Genomic DNA, 20,100 nt, shown 5'->3' with positions numbered 1-20,100 from the left:
CTGAAAGTCAGATCCCTTTTTAGTATGAATTTGCTGTATCTCATTCTGAGCACTAATTCCAATTTAATTGCAAGTGGCCTGAAGCCTCTTCAATAGGAGTAACAAATGGTTTGATTTTGTAAACTTCATCAGACTGCATTTTAAATGCGACACACTAGCCCGGCTCGAATGCCAATGAAGCACTGAAGTAGCTCTCTGTTTACTAATTATCCGTTTTTACTTCAAGCCACGCTGGCTGGCTTGTCTGATTAAATCGGATTTGTGGGATAGAGAACAGCTAGCAGAGTTTTCTCTATAGTAAACGAGATTGAAACTACAGCCCGCCTGGCTGCACACTGTAAATTATATTTCCTTTTAAAGGGGACGTGTCGCCTTTCTCCCACCGCTGCACCTCCTGCATCCTAAACTCCACCGGGAGCCACCCGGATCTATGCCGGTTCCATGGGCAGCCCCCCGCCCGCCATGCCCAGTGCCATGCGGGTCCCAATGCAGTCCTTCCTCTGGTGGAGGCAGTGGGTGGTAGGTGGTACAGTGCTCCGCACAGGGATAGCTGCTGCAGCCCTTGCCCTGACTCCTGCCATGGCTCGGACAGGCCCCCACTGTCACACCTTGCATGTCACTCATCTTTGCACCTCTGGCCATTGCTTTACGTTGGGATCAAGCAGCTGGGGAGCTGGGATGGGGAGCTCCAGGCTGCCAGCTGGAGGATGTTTCCTCCCTAAACCCCAGACTTCAGACCACCAGGTATTGAAACCCACTCTGCACAAGGAGGCCAAACATCATCCAAGCCCTAACCTGCTCTGGTATCCACCTCCAAAACCACAGCAGCACCAAAGCCACCCTGCTCATGGTTCACAGCTGCTGGATGCTGGGAAAAGTAGGAGAAGGTGGCACGGAGCGTGCCGTACTGGGGGCTGCACTTAAACCTCCCCAGCTGCTAGGACTTTAATTCCACAAGCTTGACCTATGTCGCCCCCTCCTTCAGTATCTATCTTTGTACCCAGGGGCTTTTTATATTTTAATTTGCTTTTGAACATCCTGCAAAATTAATGGGGTGCTCGGGGCCATTGTGTGGTGTACAGTAGAGGGAAGGGCCGGCAGCACCCGCCGAGACCCACTGCGTTTCCCAGGGAATCAATTGGTTGCCTGCCTTCACCCCTTTAATTGTTGACAGTAAAAAGCATTTAAATGCTGCTTTTAATTTGTAATCATCTTCCCGCAAAAAGGGGAGAAACCATTAAACCATCAGGGAAATGAATAAATCCATCTCTCACTGGTTTGGGGGGGCAGCGCGGCTTTATCAGGGGTGATTTTTCTTCCCAGACTTGAGGGTTGACTCGGGGCTGCTGAGGCAGAGGGCCCAGAGATGTTTTGTGGGTGGGAGCACAGGGACCCTGTCCAGCTGGAAGCGGAAGGATGCTCTCTGACTGGGAGCCCAAGTCCCCATGTCACCTTCTGCAGCTCTCCTTGCAGCAAGCCTGGTACTGCCAAAGCGTGGCTGTGTCAGGGCTGGCAGCAACCCCAGGCACCCTCTCATGAGCTTTCCCATCTTTCCCCACCTCCCATCCTGTCTCCAAAGGTGGGACATCGCTGCATGTGCAGCTCAAAATAAACAATCAGCTGAGTAGAGCACCCACAGCAGGATGGTGCCCAGCTGGGTGCTGAGCTCCTTGGCTGCTGGAGGGCTCCAGTGGCAGAGACCTGGCACTGACATGAGTGGTGCCTGACCCTGGTTCTGTGTTCCACTGCTGGGCTGGGCTGGGCTGGGCTAGGCTGGGCTGGGCTGGGATTCAGGGCTGCCTCTGGGATCCTCCACCTCCATGCAGGGCTGGCGCCAGCCTTCACACCCGTGGATGCTCAGCTCGTGGAGGGCAGCTTGCACCAGCTGCATCCTCAGGCTGTGCCAGGTGACCTGCCCAGCTGGGCTGTGTTTGTTAACTGACGATATACCGAAAAATAAATAAATAAAGCTAACAGATTCCTTCTGCGGGCCCTGGCAGGCAGCACCCCAGGGCGATGCCCAGCGCCATGTGCAGCGCCGGGGCCAGTGGGCACATCTCCCCGAGCAAGGACGAGGCAGCTCGTCCCCATCGCCGCTGCTGCTGAAGTCGGCCCGTTGTTTTTTTTTTTTTTTTTAGCAAGCGGGGGCCAATTAGTTTCACAAATGAGGGCCCTACGGTGCCAGGGAGGATTTGTTACGGCCCCGCGCGCCGGCCCGGCGGCATTGTCCTGCCCTCCGCCCCCACGGGAGCCCATTGTCCCCGGCCCCAGCAGGGGCTGCTGGCGGCAGATTTATCGGGGCCGGCGTCCCGCCGGCCAGGGCCTCCACTCCGCAGCTGGCCGCGGCGCTGGGGGCTGAGCCCCGGGGACCTTTGACCCGTCCTGCTGTCACCGCCGGGGCCGCCGAGGGCCGCGGGGCCGCATACCTCTCAGGATTTGCTTCGCACGGCCCGTTCGGGGCTGGCTCCTTTTTTTCCTTATTTTTTTTGTCTCGGGAGCGTTTTGTCCACAGCTGCGTGGGGGCCTCGGGAGCCCGCACCTCTCCCCCCCCGGGATAAATCCCTGTGGAGGGAGAAAGGCAGCTCTTGTGCAGGGTCACCTCTTGCTGCTTTTATTTCCATTGCACTGGGACATTTCTGCAGATTTTGGAATGTTTTCTGGGCAGCCAAGGCTGGGGGTGTGTCTCCCCTCCACCCCAAGAGCTGCAGGGCAGGGCTGGCACTGGTGTGCCACCATGCCAAGGTGGGCGACAGTGTGGCAAGTCATGAAGATGCTCTCCAGGATAATGGTCAACCCAGCTGGTCCCCAGGGTGGAGGCATGGGGCTTGCCAGCAGGGTGTTGTTGGGGAATCATCCTTAGCTGGCCCTTGCCTGCACACCAGGCAGGACCACAATGCCAACACTGCCACAGCAGGTGTCCACTGGCCACCATTTCCCAGTCCCAGTTGGCTCATCTCCAGCAACTCCACCTCACCCCTGAGTCCCTGGAGCTAGTTTTGGCAATGTGGCAAGCAGCCCCCACCCTGCCTGTTCCTAAAGGCAGCACAGATTCATTGGTTACCTTGAACATCTTGCTGCTACTAATGAATTGCTAATACAATTTCCTAGATAATTTTATTTCCTTAGTCCTCACATTTTAATGTCTGCAAAAAGCTTGCTCCTATTTGCTTAATGTCCCCACACAACACAATTTGAGCTGGCTCACAGGTCCCAAGCAATCAGCTGCACGTAAACAAATCCAAGCTGGTTAATAGCAGGAGGGGCTGATGGTGGCATCACTGGGATGTGGCTATATGGGGTCTGGGCTCTCCCCTGCCTTCCCTGAGGTGTTGGGTTGGCACCCATGTTTGGCAGGGTGGAGCTGGTGTCTGTGTCAGGGCTTTGGATTGTACACAGTACAGGGGTGGATGTGTCACCCTCCTGCATTCATCTCTGCACCCCAGGGTGGCTTTCATGGTGTGTTCTGGACTCCCCTTCCCCTAGGCATTGTGAGGCCTGAGCTCAGCAGCTCTCCTGGATCTGAGGGCAAGTGATGACCACCCAGCAGCTTCCCTGCTTTGGGGCATCACAGAGATGGAGCCTCCCGCTGCCTCAAGGCAATAAAACCCCCAGCTCTCCTCCAGCATTCCACTGGGAACGTGGAATCCACAGATCTTGGGGTCCTTCCTGCTGCAGGCATTTCCTCCCCACTGCAGAGGCATCTTCCATGCTGCTGAGTGGGAGCAGAGATGCCCCCAAATGGCAGGCAGGGCAGAGGGCCGGCGGCGTGGCAGCCATGGGTGGTGTGTGAGCTGTCTCTCACTCTCTGCAGGGACGGACATGGCTGTGTTCTGCCTGCTGTGCGGGAAGCGGTTCCAGACACAGAGTGCCCTGCAGCAGCACATGGAGGTGCACGCTGGGGTGCGGAGCTACATCTGCAGCGAGTGCAACCGCACCTTCCCCAGCCACACCGCACTCAAGAGGCACCTCCGCTCCCACACAGGTATGGCAGTGACACGGCGCAGGGCTCGGGGCTGGGCAGGCTTGGGCAGGCTCCCTTCCCCCTTGTGAAAACAGAAAGGTGAAACTGCCCTAAAAGCGTGACGGTGCCCACCACCAGGGTGCTGGCACAAAGGGAGGCTGCATGTGATAAGCTGATCCGGTGTGAGGTGACATGACCCGCGGGGCCTCACACCGTGCCCGTTTCCCAGCTTAGGGGCGGTAGATGCACATAATCAGCCAGTGCTCAGCCCTAATGGGATTAGGGCGACCTGCGCTACATGTAGCCAGTGCTGCAGTGCTGCAGCCCACCAGGGCAGGCTGGGCTTGGGAGCAGAGCACGGCTCGGACAGCCATGTCATCAGACCACCCATGCCGTGTCCTCAGCTTCTTCGCCAGCATCCTGGGCAGGACCAGAGGATGGCAGGGGGAGAGGTCCTAGACATACAGTGAGCACCATCCTGGCTCTTGCCCACACCAGCTGGAGGCTCCTGCGCCCTCCTCATCTGCACTGTTGTTAGTAGCAGGGAGGGGAATATGTGCCAAGGCAGGATGGCCTTCTCCTTCCTCCTGTGAAGCAGCGCTCGTGCAAACAGCCTCACAATTGGGGTGTAAAGTGGCTGCTGGGGGAACATGCAGGTGGCACCCCTGGAGTGTGACTCCATCCCCACTGCCAGACCCACACATGGGCTCAGGGTCCCAACGTGGGAAATAGGCATGGCATACTGCTGCTAAGCACGTTAATGCTGAGCCCCGTGGCTATTCAGGGCCGGTAATCCGGTGACCTGGGCTGCGGGTCGGGCCACGCATGTCCCATCCAAACCCTGCTGCATTAGCAGCTTCTGGCTGTGGAGAAGCACCGTGATCATCACTGCCTCAGGTTGTTTAATCATGCTGCGTGGTTCCATCCAGTGCAGAGCCAGGATGCTTGTGCTCCTGCTGGGACCGGAGCGGTCCAGGAACCCAGGTTCCCATGAACATAACTTCTGAAAACTGAGAAACCGTGGAAATGCTGTCAGCCTCCTCACTGTCTGATTAAAGGATCAAAATCCAAGGCAGTGATTTGGAATTGGGCAGAAGGAGGTGTCACGCAGCTGCCACCAGCCTTTGGAGAGGGTCCTGGAACGTGTCATGAGCATCCTCCCCATCCTCCCCTGCTGCCCAGGCAGCAGCTGCAGGAGGGAGTGAGGAGCCATGGGGCTCTGCTGCAGCACATGAGGAGAGAGTAAAATATCATTTTGAGGAGAAAGCGAAAGCGCAGGCATGTGAGTATATAACGAGAAGGACAATTTATGCCCAGGCACGAGTGCAGTTTGACACGAGGATAATGAAAAAACGTAGGTCATTGTGGATGACTTAAGCCTTCACAGCTGAAGAAAATGTATGAAATGCAGGGAACATTACACGCTTGGCAGCTCTGCACATCTGCAGCAGGACAAGTGAAATACAGTTCGCCATTCTTTACCACAAACTGTGCTTGTAGGATATGCGGCACAGAGAAATTGTAATTACAGTGACAAGACAAATCAGTAATATTTAAATATTCATGAAGAAAGTCTTGGACGATCAATCTATCTTTATTGTCCTTGCCTTCGTGGCTGTAATAAATAAATAGCTGGAGCCCCTCACCTTTCCTTCAAATCATTCTGCCTTTGGTGGCAGACTGGAGTTCATTTATCAGCTGCCCAGCATGGAGTGCAGGAGAGGCCTGGGCCAGGCCCATGTCTGCAATGCCAGGTGAAAAAACAGGGCATTGGTGGTGGGAAGGTTGCAGTGCCCACTGGTGGCTTTACCCCACAGCAGACCCAAGCATCCCCTCTACACAGGGATGTGGACACTAATGTGGGATGTTCCATCCTCTGGGGTGGGTGCTGGGGTAAGTCCATGCTGGAGAGCTTGTTCTGGCCGGCATGGCAGCTCTGACACACAGCGTCTGCCCACAGGTGACCACCCATATGAGTGCGAGTTCTGCGGCAGCTGCTTCCGCGATGAGAGCACACTGAAGGGCCACAAGCGCATCCACACTGGTGAGAAGCCCTACGAATGCAACGGCTGCGGCAAGAAGTTCAGCCTCAAGCACCAGCTGGAGACCCACTACCGGGTCCACACAGGTAGGTGCTGCCATGGGGGTCTCTAGTGAGGCCGGTGCTGCTGGGCCAGTTCCCTGGTGGAGATGCGGGCAGCACAGAACAGCAGATAACGAATTGTCGGCTGCACCTCACACAGCCAGCATGAGCAGGGGATCAATAGCCAGATCGGTTTTGCCATTCATTACTTGGCTATCGGCTGTGCCCGCCACAGCAGTGTTGATGCCGGGCAGTTAATTACTGATTGGCCCCTGCTGACAGCCCATGTCCCCCCCACTGATGGCCCAATGTCCCCATGTCCTGCAGGCGAGAAGCCCTTTGAGTGCAAGCTGTGCCACCAGCGCTCCCGGGACTACTCAGCCATGATCAAACACCTCCGGACCCACAACGGTGCTTCTCCCTACCAGTGCACCATCTGCCTGGAGTACTGCCCTAGCCTCTCCGCCATGCAGAAGCACATGAAGGGCCACAAGCCAGAGGAGATCCCAACCGACTGGCGGATAGAGAAGACCTATCTCTACCTCTGCTACGTCTGAGGGAGGAGGCGCAGGGGCGGTGGGGCCAAATGGCAGAGAACAGGGCAAAAAAACAACCACCAAACTGCAGCGTCCATGGCCTTGTTTCTTTTCGGTTCTTGTTTGTTGCTTCTTGCCCAAAGGATGCTGCAGCTTGCACCAGGGCAGGGGGATGCACCAACCCCAGCCCCATTTGCACCCCCTCCCTGGTTGCCCTTCCTAAGGGGGGACTCTCTCCCCTCGCTCCCTGGCCAGCCCCTCCATCACTGCTGGCGTTGGCCACCAGCACTGCCAGGAAGATCACGTAGGAAAGACAAAAGTGTGCACCTGGCATCACCAGTGTGCTGGAAGGCTTCTGGTGTTCTCTGTCACCACGCAGACCCCACTGTGGATACCCTGCTGAGGACCCAAGCTCATACGTGGGGCACAGCCCTGCATGGGACACAGCCCCATTGCACTGTTGGGCTGTGGTATCACAGGTGGGAGAATGCCAGCATCCAGCAAGAGCATCCCTAGGGGGGATCCTGGCTGGAGGAGGGTGTTTGAGGCACAGAATCACCAGGTGAGAGCTGGGCAGTTGTGAGAGGCACCCAGAGCCTGCTGCCCTCCCCCTGACCAAAGACCTCTTTATGCATTTCCCCTGCCTTCCCCGGGAGATGCAGCTGGTTTGGTGATGCGTGATCGGTGCCGGTGTGGGTGCCACTGGTGTATGGCATTGCTCTGAACAGGGGCAGGATCCTCTTATTTCTGCTGATTCAAGATGCCAGGAAGATGTTGAGTGTGGGTTTTTTGCCCAGCCCTCAGCTGCAGGAGCCCAGCAGTCAGGGGTGTCCAGTGGCAGGCGGCTTCGCTCGCTGCTTCTTCTGCTTTTCGTTTGGTTTTGCTGAACTTTCTTTTGGAATATTTCCGTGTTTAGCACATTTTACTTGAAATTACCTCGTTTTTTTGTGACCTCATGAGCTTTTATTGATTTGGGGGGGACAGGGGGCTGTGTGGCCAGGAAGGTGCATGCCCAGCGCTGTGGTGGAGGGGCAGCGCAGCAGCAGTGGTACTCTCCCTGCCGGCCTCCTGTTGTGCATTATCCTTACCAAAACTGGTATTTTTTGCCTGGCCCATGGGGCCAGGGGTATCAGTTCTGAAGCTACCTCTTATGTTTGGTTTTGTTGTGTTTCTCCTTGGCAGACGCAGGCTCTGCAGTTTCCATCCCATGCAGTGCCTGCAGCCACTGTTTTTTTTTGGTCATTTTGCTGTGTTTGGATGAAAATCGGGGAAGAAGGGCCAGGGGAGTGGGACGGTGCCCGGCTGCGGGTTGGAGGGTGCTGACAGCCCCTCATGGGTTGGGATGCAGAGCACATCCCACCCCTCCCAGTGCCAAGCAGGGGTGTAGAAGCAGCATCCTCCCTGGCATGCCAGCCTGGCTGTGCCTGTGAGTCTGCCTCTGGGCACAGGCCTGCTGCTGCTTGGTGCAGCAGGGCAGTCGCTGCTGCTGTACAGTCCAGGATATGACCGTGGAGAGCAGCTCATTTAATTGTTGTGCCTAAGTGAAAAAAAAAAAAAAAGAAAAAAAAATACTAAAAGTCCCCAGATCTCTCACACGGAAAGTTGCTGCAATTTCCGTCGTGCACAGTGGCTGCTGGCTGCAAGTGCCGCAGAGCACACGGATGAACTCATGTGGCTTTTTTTTTGCTTTAACCTGCCCTCCCATTACACCAGCCCCTTCCTTCCCTCCCTTGGTGCCCGTTGGGATCAGTGTTGGAGCGGTGCCACCAAGCTGTGCCATGCCACGGTGCCCTGGGTGCAGGCCCCTGTATCCGTTTGCCATGGTGTGGCAGGCTGTGGCACGCCGCAGCGCAGCCGCTGACACCCCTCCATATATATAGAAGTATATATATGTGCACGCTAGCAGTGAGGACCAAGCGCCCCATAGGGCCCTGGCCCCGGGTCCCCTCCCCTGGCTTGTCATTGGTGTCGTGATGCCCACCTGCCCGTCCCATTGCTCTGTGTCACCGCTCGTGGTTTGGCTCCGTCACTGTCCTCGTTCCGTCTACCTCAGCACCTCTGTCAGCCCGGGCGCAGAAGGTGCCCCAGTCCCATTCAGTTTTCTCAGAGTATCTATCAGCTCCTATTTTTTGTACGACTTTCTCCACTTGCCCTTCGCTCCCCTGGGGTTCTGCTTGCAAGTCCTCTCTGTCCTCTAGCCACAGATACCATTAGCTAAACGTTTCCTGAAAAATAAAGAAAAGGAAAAAAAATTAAAAAAAAAAAAAACCAAACCAGTTGTGGTGTCTCCTAGTTGCAGCTCTACACATCTGCCTTCATCCTGTGTAGATTCAGATGCATTTCTTTGTAAGACTTCAGTGTTTCTGACAGAGGAAAAAAAAAAAAGATTAAAAAAAAAAAGAAGAATATAACTGCTGCAGGTTTTTTTCTCTCCATGTGTCACTAAGTGAAGTTTGTGCCTTCTATAGCAAAGAGAATATTTTTTACATCCTACTAATGGTAGATTTTTTTGTAGTGAACATTTTTTGTATTTTTATTTATAAGTCTCATAAGGAAAATAGCAATGTTCAGTTGTATACCTTGGATCTGCAGTTAGAAAACGAAAAAACAACCAATAAAGTTAATTCCGTTGTCTCAGCCTGCCGTCTGCTGTTCCTGTGCCTGGGAGGATGAGGAAGAGGTGGAAGGATGCATCCCACCAGATCAGGGTGAGCCACAAGGGTCCCACGCTGGTGAGTTGGGGGTTACTCAGCTCCCCCGGACCGTGTTGGGGGGAGGCCTCTCCCGAGGGTCGCTCCCTGAAACAGCCTCGATGGGTGTGAGACGCTGACACAGGCGTGCATGGGGAGCGAACCTTATCCCTCGTCCTGGGACCCGCAGCCGCTGCCTGCCTGCGGCTCACCAGGGAACGGAGCGGGTTTGCCTCCATGAAAGTGAAGTCGTTCACTTAAACCTGCCGGCAGCGGCAGCCGGCCCCCCGCCGCGTTAATTATCCTGTGGTTCCCGACTGATTGCTGTACACTGAGCTTAAGCCCTCCTTTATTTATTTACTGACTACATTAACAGCAGCGCCTGCACCGCTTTTTGTGCTGCGGCAAACTATACGGCGGAGCCAGGCAGGCGCTGCCGGAAGCATCGGGCAATGCCGTTGCCCAGTGGGTGCTGCATGGGCCCCTTGGGTGCTGCTTGCCACCTGCCCTGGCACTGCGATGCGGTAGCATTAACTCCAGCATGGCTGCAGTTGCAGGGTGCAGAACATCACTTTTTTTTTTCAAGGGTTAGAGGGCATGTGCCAGGCTGCTGCGTTGTGCCAGCATCAAGGCCAGGCTCACCACCTGCTCTGGAGATTCCTAATGATTTTGGGAGCCTTCAAGCCCACCCTAAGGTCCTGGGCATGGTCCCTGTCTTCCAACTCAGCACAGCTCCTCAAGGAGGCTTTGGGCAAGAGGGGAGAACTTTGGTCCTGGTTGAGGCAAGCAGAAATGGTCCTGGTGGAACCTCTGGAAACTGCCAGCTTCAGCATCCCTTGGAGAAGGGAGCTAGGACCCTGGGCTGGAAGCCCAGGAGATGGGAGGTGGAAGCCCTCTCCAGCGCTTGGCCCAGGACAAAGGCGTTGTTATAATAACAGGGAAACTGTCACAGGCCAGGCCTTTGTCTGTGCACTCGTGCAGCAGCTGGGAGCGATTATGCTGCAACAATGTTCTGTTCCATCAACATTATGTCCTCATTAAACCTTTATTAGGAGATTAGATTCAGATTTATTGATTTTTTTTTTTTAAGAGGAAAATCCAGACGCCTCTTGGAGGGAGGCCTGGAACTTTTTCCCCACGTGCAGCACTTTCCAAAGCAGCAAGAGGGCAAAGGGAGAAGCTGGATCCTCCCTCTGGTATGGGCAGGCTTCTCTGACAGGGGGCAGGGACCACTGAGGGGTTAGGCCAGGTGTGGGGTGGCTTACAAGCACTAGGGAGGACTAGGACTGCGTGGCCACCAGCATGATCTGTGGGATGCAGCAGGCACAGGTAAGTATCATGCAGAAGGTTCTTGAGTGGAGTCCAGGGGGATGGCAAGAGTGGCTTGGGGGTCCTGCTGTGTCCTGTTCTGGAGCACCCAGGCTGGGCGGCAGCGTGTGCCCAGGTCAAAGTGCCCATTGGATTTGTCTGCTGGAGCGTTTGATGTTACACGGAGGGAGCTCATTCCAGAGGGTGTTAATTGCCCGCCGTGGTGATCGGCTCTGTAGCACCATCGATCTCGGCAGGATCAATCGTCTGATTTAGTGTCTCACCAACTCTTTAACTGGACACCTCATCAATAGGCAGCCATTTACAGACCATCAGCACATGAGCAGGGGCCAGGGCTGGCAGGAGCCTGCGCCAGCCGGCCTCAGCACCCTGTCACTCAGCAGGGAGTTTTCCTGCAGGTGATGGCTCCAGGACAGCATGCCAAGGCCCCGGGTCTGAGGCCAGGGGGCCTGGTGGTGAGCATAGCAGAGCCAGGTGCTGTCAGCCCACCTCCTCCCACCACCCACACCTCAGCCACATGCAGAGATGAGCCCTTCCATCATCACTGGTTCTTCCAGGATGCTGCCCACGCTGGCTGCACAGGTATGTCACTGATGTGAGGGCAGGCTGCACCTCTGCAGGGTCTTGGGCCAGCATGGTGGGGCTGGGGACCACTTTGAAAACACTGTTGGTGTTTCTGGTCACAATTCTCTGCCACCTCTAGCTCTGAAATGGGAGTGGGTACCACACTAGCCATCTCTGCTCCATGTGGTATGGGTTCATCTCCCTACTCTGGTTCTTTCCACTCCTCTAGGCCTCAGAGGGACAGAGAAGAGCTGTGGCAGCAATCAGGGACCCTTCCAGCACTGCCTGGCCCCAGAGCCAGTCCCTTTGGCATCTCTATTTGATTGCCACTGGCTGGCACTGGTTCTCTCCCAGTTCACCACTGGTCAGGAATGTGTTGGGGATCTGCTGGGTAAGTATGGCAGGAACAAGGATATGTGTGGAGCCTGACAAGTGGGGAAGAGTAATGGAGAAGGGGACATGCGCTGGTGGCCTCCGGTGCTTCCCGCATGCAACTTCTTCAGGACAGCCGGGTAGAAAGGTGCAGGAGCCTGGGGACAGTGGAGACCTTAGGGAATAGGTACAGCAGAGACCCCCGGTGCGGCGGGGACCCCCTGGGGCCGGGACTGGCGCGGTGTCGCTGTCCGCGGTGCTGAAGCAGCGGCCGCGGTCGGGCAGGTCCGGGAGGGCTCCGGGTTTGGTGGGGGAGGCACCACGGTGCCAGGCTTAGGCAAGGCCATAGGTGCTCGGTGCATCCATCAGCCCTCTATTCGTGTCCGGGTGATGCTGAGGGAAGGCGGCGGGTGGACCAGGCGGGGGGGGGGGGGGGGCAGTGTCTGGGGTCCCTCCTAATCCTGTCCCCACCATCGGGGGCCACTCAGGCATCCTGCCACACCAACCAAAGGGTGCCCAGAGTGATGCTGTAGGCCAGGACAGCCACCAAGTATGCCCGGAAGAGCAGGACGTCCAGCACGTAGCCCACTTGGAGCCACTCGCGGGCAACATCCCGGAACTCCTCACGCTTCTCCAGGAAGCAGCGGATGGCAGTAATCTCACGCAGGACCCCCTGCACCAGCAGGGAGCCCTCCGCCAGCCTGAGCCTTGTGTCCCCTGATGCCTCAGACTCTCGAGGGTCCTCACAGCTGTAGGGGTTCAGCTTGGCTGCAGGGGTCGAGGGAGGCAAGGGGGGGAAAATCCATTTAGATGGGAGCCAGTGCTTCTGCAGATGACCTTAGCATGCAAATGGGGGCTACAGAGATGTAGATGGATTCTCAGGACCTAGTCCCCTGTCCTTCTCTTGGGCCCTCTCCGTGCAGCCCTCACCTGTGCTGTCATTGCTCTCTGCCTGCCCAGAGATGTCCATGCTCTGCATCCTGCTCTGGATGAATTTTGCCCTGTCTCGGATGCAGAGCAGGACAGTAGCTTGCTCCAGCAGCAGGTGCTTCACCCATGCAGGCACATGGGGCTGTAGGTCCTGCTTGTGCACCAGGCACACTATCAGGATGGTCTCTGTCAGGCTGATGACCAGCAGTGCCATGCACACCACAAAGTAGATGCCTGTGGAGATGCCAACTAGGTGAGTGTCCTGCAAAGGCTCACACGCAGGGTATGGTCCTGAGTGGATCCCCCCTGCCCACATCTCTAGAGGACCTGGGGGCTCCATAGAGAGCAGAAGCTCCTGCTGCTCCAGGCCCAGAATTGCCATGGCAGCTGGCTGGGCAGGCAGCACCACCGTACCTATCAGCGGGGTGCCAACAGCAGTAGCTGGCAGCGTGTCGGATACGATGATGAGGAAAACTGAGTAGCCCAGCAGGAGAGTGATCTTGAAAGAGACCCTCTCACCACTGTTGGGAGGCAGATAGAAGCCCACGATGTCCATAACCATCAGGAAGATGCTGGGGAGCAGCAGGCTGACAGTGTAGAAAAGGGGGCGTCTCCGGATGACTACCTGTGGGACAGAGAGGCAAGGAAGGCTTGGTGAAGGTCCAGAATGAGGGCTTGAGCTGGTGCAGCTCTCCACCAAGCAAGCTGAGGATAGAGGGATGCAATAAGGTCAGCTAGAGGAAGGGCTCAGCACTGGGAGACTCCTGTCCACAGGCAGGACCACTGTGGTCTGTGGGACAATGGAAAGCCCCTTCCCTAGTGCCCTCTCCCTGAGACGCATGCTGGCTGAAGACCCTTACATAGAACTTCATCTCAGCGTAGCTGTCACTGCTCTTGACGCTGAACTCCTGGAAGTGGCTGAGGACATAGAGCAGCTCCCACTCGCCCTGGTTCATGAAGACGCTCCGGTCGAACTTGACCAGCTCTGGCTGCCGCCACAGCGAGAGGTTGATGTCACGGACTGCGGGACGAAGGAGAGATGAGGACTAGGGGTGCAGCTGCCAGCAGCACCTCTCCTGAGGGCTGGGTGCCTGCCCTGCCCGCTTACATCCCCGATCCACTGGGGCCATCTAGAGGGATGAGCAGCGTTCTGCACGGAGCTGCAGCCCGCCGGAGGGGGTCCTGCTCGCTTCCTGCGGCCGCAAGGCGCCCAGCACTCACTGTGGTGCAGCCAGCTGGTGAAGGTGAGAGAGCAGTTCTGGATGTCGAAGGGGAAGTTGTAGATGTCCAGGCTGCAAGCGGTCATCACTTGGATGGGTTTGAGGTTCTGCACTTCCCCGTGGTGGTCTACATAGACATAAGGGACGTGGGGGGACTTCCCGACATCCACGCTGTGAGGCACGAGGGACAGAGACATGGCCCGAGGAGAACCTTTGGTGAGCACTCCTCATGCTGAGCTGTGTTTGGGACTGAAACTGCCCAGGAGCCGGGGGGTTGCTCCCCCGGCAATTTTCTTGACAGTACCCGTGCAGACGTGCCTGCCTAGCATCGCCTCTGCACTGCCCCGGCTGCTGTCCTCTCCCAGCCCCGGGAGCGGCTGTGCCCCTGCCCCGGGGCTCTCTGGAGCTGGTGGGAACACTTCGAGTCCCCCCGGCGCGGTAAGAACGCAGGCTGGCTTCGCGGGCAGGGCCAGCAGCGCTGCAGCTGTCCTCGCATTGTGCTGCTTTCACAAAGCCTCTCTGCAGCTCTCTGGATCCCACACAGGCACGGCGCGGGCAATTACTGGCGGCCGTGGTTAGCCAGAGCTGGAAGCAGCCCAAGAGCTGAGCCGTTCCCATCTGCAGCTCGCCCAGCGCACAGCGGCTGCCAGCGCTGTGCCAGGCATATAAAGCACATAGCGGCACGTGCCCACCGTGCGGGGGATCCAGCCGCGCTCCCTCCCCGCACCGCCGTCCTCCGGCCGCACTCACAACTCGTTGATGAGAATGTCAGGCACCCAGATACTCTCCACTGGGAGGGAGATCTGCGTCACGTTGTCAAAGTGCGCCGGGTCCCACCGGAGGAACTCATCTGTCCAGTGCTGCAGATGAGAGAGAAAGGGCTTGCAGAGCAGGCCCCTTCCAGCCCACCAGCACCCAAACCCCAGGCAAGCACCCTGCCAGGGGAACAAGCCTTCTGCACCATCCATGGCAGGGAGGAAAGCCTCATCCTCCAGCCATTGCTCTCACAGTGTGAAGCTCAGAGCATGCAAGTCACACCTTGAGGTTCCTGCCCTACAGAGGTCTTGCCCTCCTGTGGGATGTGTCCCACTTGCTGTACATCTCTCCTGCAGGAAAACCTGCATTTTCAGGGGGGTGAGGACTGAGCAAGGGAGGAGTGAGGCTGGACTTCAGGGTTTCTTCTGCTCACCTGTCTGTACCAGATGTAGGTGGTCAGTACCTGGTTCTTCTCATCCTGCAGGAAGATGCAGATAGGTGTCAACACAGGGGATATTGACACTCTGGAAGATGGGCACAGCATCCACAGAGGATGCTGTCTACCAGGTACTGCTCCTCTAAAGCATGCAGAAGCTGCCTGTGCTGAAGGCAGAGGACTCACCACACTGAGGATGGCGTAGACCATGAGGTCAATGGCCACATTGGTGGTCTTTCGCCAGTCCCACACAGGGCGGGTGCCCTTCTGGTAGTGTGCCAGCAGGTAGTGGGTCAGCCGGTGCAGGGCAGGCTCAGCAGGCTCCGGTATCCAGTCTCCCCTGCGGGTACCTGCCAGCAGAGGGAGGGAAGGAAGGAGGGAGGAATGCTCACACCAGGGCAGTGCCACAATCACCCAACGGTGTGCTGCAAATTGTGGGATGCTGCTGCCTGCCATCCCTTACTTGGGGTTTCCCATCAAAGTTAAACAGGATCATCCTGGTGGGAAACCAGCCAGAACTGTCACCTGAGGAATTGATATCTTCTGCTGTGCAGGTGAACAGGGCAGTCATCCCTCCAGGCTTCAGAGAGCAGCGCTGCCACCTTCCACCTCTGCTGCATGGATACAGGACTCCAGCAGTGGGAGGTCATGAGGGTCTCATTGCCCCCAGGTAAGTTTCCCACCACTGCCTCATTACAGGGGCTTTTAGAGAGGAACCAGGATGCCAAACTCATGTATTGGGCATCTTGGTATTTATTTAGTATCTTGGTGACTGTTTCCTGAAGAAACAAGGATCCCTCAGGCTGTGCCAGCAGCTTAAACTGCAGAGCAAACTGCCTGCAGCACCCTAACCCTAACCCTAACCCTCACTACAAAGAAGCTAGCGACTCCACAGCTGAGCCAGGGCAGCAGAGCCATGCTTGTGGCTTTGTCTCTGCAACACACCCAGACCTGTAGTCCAGTTCCTGGACTAATTGGAATAGATCTGCAGGACCTTGGGAAAAGCTGCTGGGAACTGCAACCTGTCCTGTAAGCTACAAACCCAACATCCAGCAGCCTCAGCCCCTCCAGCACCAAGTGCAGAGGGTAATGCTGGGGAGCTGGCTGGGCACACGACCCTCGCCCAAGCAGGGGTGAGCCAGCAAGGGGGTGGGGGGAGGGCAAAGGTAGCAATTAGGGCAAGGGGAGGGAAACAGGAGCTGCTGTCACCACACTGGGGACAAGCTGGGGCCTTTCCTGCTGCAGCTGGTGGCAGTTGGCTCTCTCATGCTTCTCCTCACACCCTCTCCTCCTCCTCCTCACACCCTCTCCTCCTCCTCCTCCTCACACCCTCTCCTCCTCCTCCTCACCGTCTCCTCACACATGCAGTGCCCAGCTCCAGCTTGCCTGGTGCAACTCAGCACAGCCCTGGCACAAGGGGGTGAATCTACACAAAGATTCCTATCCCCTTACTCCTGGCATCACTAAGGTGAGAACATCATTGCTCTTGCTCCTGCTCCTCTCCTGCCACCTCTGTTGGCCTAGTTACAGGAGGAGGTTTGGCAGTGAAGAACAATGCCCTGGTGAGGGTGTCTGACTGTTTACAAACCTGCTGAAAGCTTTCGGCTGCTCTGGTGCAAAACAGGGCAGTAATTTTCCTGCTTTCTCCAGGAAGCTTATATGAGAAATGACAATGCGGCTGGCGGACATGCTGTCAGTTAGTGTTGTCCCATGCAGAGCTGAGATTACAAGGCACAGGCACAGCACTGCTGCCAAGGGCTTTCATCCCCAAAAGCCAGCCCTGTGCTCAGAGGGATGCAATACTCACATTAGCAAACTGCCTTGGTCAGGCTGGGGCTCAGGCAGCATGAGGGATGGAGGCATGAGGCTCAGACAGAGGAATGCAGGCAGGAGATGACCCTGGTCCTCTCTGTCCTCAGGGATGGGACCCTGCACACTTCCAGGGTGCTTTGAAGCACTGTACCACTGAGCCCATCATGCAAAGCTAGGTTCCAATGCCACATTCCCTTCCTGTGGACACTCAGCCTGCTTTGCCCAGGCAGGCAGCACCTCAAAGCTCTTGTACCAGAGCTTTCCCAGTTCCTGGCTTCTCCCAGGTATGTGGCTTCTCAATAGCATTGAGGTCTCTAAAGAGCAGCCTTTGCACACCATGCAGCACTGCTTGGTCTTTGGGAAGGTGTGGCACCATGCCTTTTGGTGCCAGGAGCACCATGCTCTGCCCCAGCTCTTCATCCCTGCCCATGGATCCCTCACTTACCTGGGCTCTGCAACATCGAGGCAAGAGGCAGCAGGGTCAGGAGCACCCTGAGAGCAATGGGTGTGATGGGTGTCATGGGTGTGATGGCTGTCGTGCTGCCGCCACGCTGGCTCCGAGCCGCTCTGTGCCTCCTGCCCACCTCCAGCTCCGTGCAGGAGTGAGCCCGAGTAGAGGGAGGCAGCTCTCCTGGCTCTCTTTCCCCCTGCCGTCGGGGTTTTGAGGACGCCCAATTAATGCTGCGCCCAGCCTCTCCTGCTGCATCAGGTTTCACGCTGGGATGATGTGAGAGGAGCCTACCCAGTCACTCCCCGCCCAGCCAGCTCCTCCAGGGCTCCCTGGTCCCTGCCTTGCTGCCTGGCCGTGGGGAAATCGTTTGGAGGTGCAAGCGGGAGCTGAGGGGAGGGGATGCTGCAGGTGCCAGGGCTGTGCTGGGAAGTCCTCAACAGCTGGGAAGTTGAAGGGAAACCCTCTGAGATGAGGAAGTCTAGCCTGGGAAGTTACAGAGATGTGGTGCTGGTACAGGGTGAGTTTCAATCAGTGGGGAAATGTGGAGCTCTGGAGGTCCTGGGCTCCTCTCTACACCCTACGGCAGGGTGGATCTATCCAGCCACAGATGGACATACTGATGGATGCAGGTTTCAGGCAACATATGCTGCCTGATGGCCCTTTGCACCCTACCTGTAGGCAGCAAGCCTGCCCAGAGCACCCCACAGCTGTCCCAGGCAAGAGCCCAGTTGGTTTTGCAGCCACTCTCATGTGCAGGCAGACTGCAGCAAGCGAGAGCATTTCTGACCAGCTTGAGGTTCCCCAGACACTCAATCTTCTGGGTGAACAAGACCACAAGCAAAGCTTGGTCTGGATGGTGGAGAGCAAAAGCCTGTTGAGCGCTTGGTGCTCTGCTCGAGCCGCAGAATCTGTGCCAGATGCTCCTGTCCTCGGGGCTAGCGTCCCTCTGCCTGCAGGGAGACCCACTCTGGCCCCATTCCTGCACCCATACAGGTCTCCATCTCTCTGCGTTTCCGTGTGCTGAGGGTGCCGGTGCCTGACGAAGCTGCCAGCTGCTGGAAGTGCTGGGGAAGTGGCGGGCAGAGCCCGGAGCCCGCGGCTGCAGCAGCAGCAGCAAATCGCATTAGATGGCAGCGCGAAGTCACTTAAACGAGATAAGAATTAGTGCGCGGCCCTGATGAACTCCCCCTCGGCTGCCAGCAGCGGTGTCAGGGAGAGAGCCGGGGCTAATTTGATTTCTCGGCTCCGTTAGCGGCTGGCAAGTCACCTCCCGGGGAGCTCAGCAGCTCCGAGCTCTCTCCCCTTATTGAATCTGGGTAATGGAAATCACGGGCAGCGCCACCGCGGCGCTGGGGACCGTGCCCTGCTCTGCCCCCCTCTCCTCCGGCCCCCCCGCACCATGACGGGGAGGATGCGGCCGATGACTGCTTGAGCATAGTGGCTGCTGCAGCATCATTAACTCTGAATTTTCTCCCTTGGGTTTTACATCTTCATCTTAAAGAGATTCTAATGTAGCTCCTATCAGCCCTCCTGTTATCGGATATCTAATTAGCCTGATCTATTACAGCCTTGCCTCACGCCACGCAGGGGCTCTTGCAGGACGTTCTGTGGGACGCTGGCATCAACTAGGAGTGCCCAGATCAGATTTGCTTTCTGAAACAGCGTAATGGGATTTTACTGGCCCTCTGATCTGCTGTGTGCTAATTGCTTTTCTGGGAATGGCCTGGCATCTGAGGTTTCCCATAGCTCAGCCCCATGTCCAGCCATGGATCTGCCTGCTGCTAGGATCTGCGCTGGGTTGGCAACTGAAGGCTTGTTCCTAGGGCAGCTGCTCTGACAGCAGGTACGTCGACCAGGCAAGCTGCAAACTTCAGCGGGTGCTTAGCCAGGAGCTGCAGCAATCTTGGGAGTCACCCAGGGGCACAGGAACAGATACAAGGGCCCTGTGATGTGACAGGATGAAGGATGCTCCAAATGTCCCCATCTGCAATGGGGCAAGTGATATCCTGCATTCCTCATCACCTCCTTATCAGGAATGAAACCAAGACTCATGCATGCAGCATGATGCTCCATGTTCCCATGGCAGCATTACCTTTGGCAGCTCCCACCCCATACCACAAGACTTGCTGGGGCCTTTGGTTGAGCTCTGTGTGGGGTGTGGCACTGCGGGGGACAAAATGGGAACGGGGAGAGGGTCTCAGCTGTGGTGCCTGCCAGGATGAGCAGGCAAGAGAGGGAAGCAGCCCTGCTCAGGCTTCCAGGATTCACCTTTCAGAGCGCATGCATAGCATCAAAAGCAATAAAGCATTGCACAGGAGCCCTGGCGGTGTGGCTGCTGCCAGCCCCGGCCCCATCACTGAGGCACGGCCACCCATTAGGGAGTGTCTGCTGTGATTTAATGCTGCAAGACATGCAACAAACACTGTACAGGCAGGGCTGCCAGTGCTGCCACAGCCCCACTCACTGCAGGGTCCTGTGCCGGTGCTGAGGGGTGCAGGGCCCTGCTGCGGGCAGTGGTCCTGGGGGATGCTCAGGCTTGCTGCATCCTTGAGGTGCTTCAAGGGTCCCCAGGACTAGGGGGGCACGTGGGGTCTCTCCTCTGGTACCTGCCTTGTGCAGCTCCAAGGACAAAGCAGAGACCAAAGCACCAGGAGTCGACACTTGTGTTTTTCACCCCAAAATAGTGCATGCATGGTGGGCCTGGTGGAGAGTTTGACTCATTTTTGGGCCCACATCTTGGGGACACTAAGGGCTCGGTGCCTTGGAGATGCCCTAGAGGGGAAAAGCTGCTTTGCTCCGGGCCTGTGGGAAGTGATGCCCTGCAGCTCAGCATCCTTGAAGCAGGCAGCAGGGTTTGGGAAGCTCAGCAGCCCAGTGGCAGCAGTCACAGCCTGTCTAGGAGCCCAGGAAGGAGAGGTCCTTTCACCGCAGCTGCTGCATTTACCCTACTGCTTCATGCA

General features: G+C 56.9%; 2 protein-coding genes across 3 annotated transcripts in view; one reads left to right on the top strand and one right to left on the bottom strand.

Moving 5' to 3' along the window:
- The window catches only part of ZBTB16 (zinc finger and BTB domain containing 16), a 57,529-nt gene extending 48,324 nt beyond the window's left edge, over positions 1 to 9,205 (top strand). For both annotated transcript variants that reach the window (XM_054395531.1, XM_054395530.1), the window contains exons 5-7: positions 3,812 to 3,982; positions 5,922 to 6,089; positions 6,372 to 9,205. In XM_054395531.1, coding sequence (XP_054251506.1) covers positions 3,812 to 3,982; positions 5,922 to 6,089; positions 6,372 to 6,601 — 569 coding nt within the window. In that variant the 3' untranslated portion in view covers positions 6,602 to 9,205. The remainder of the gene's footprint in view (positions 1 to 3,811; positions 3,983 to 5,921; positions 6,090 to 6,371) is intronic.
- A 2,814-nt stretch (positions 9,206 to 12,019) lies between these two features.
- Positions 12,020 to 17,150, bottom strand: LOC128977858 (5-hydroxytryptamine receptor 3A-like). Its single transcript, XM_054395550.1, has 9 exons — positions 17,135 to 17,150; positions 15,064 to 15,227; positions 14,875 to 14,919; positions 14,436 to 14,545; positions 13,687 to 13,856; positions 13,326 to 13,486; positions 12,880 to 13,090; positions 12,466 to 12,699; positions 12,020 to 12,303 (listed from the first exon to the last, which is right to left on the bottom strand). The coding sequence occupies exons 1-9, from the start codon at positions 17,148 to 17,150 to the stop codon at positions 12,020 to 12,022; spliced, it is 1,395 nt and encodes a 464-aa protein (XP_054251525.1).
- Between the last annotated feature and the right edge of the window lie 2,950 nt (positions 17,151 to 20,100).

The sequence above is a fragment of the Indicator indicator genome, chromosome 34, assembly GCF_027791375.1.
Source record: "Indicator indicator isolate 239-I01 chromosome 34, UM_Iind_1.1, whole genome shotgun sequence".
Classification (NCBI taxonomy): Eukaryota; Metazoa; Chordata; class Aves; order Piciformes; family Indicatoridae; genus Indicator; species Indicator indicator.
This window is presented reverse-complemented; position numbering and strand designations above follow the sequence as displayed.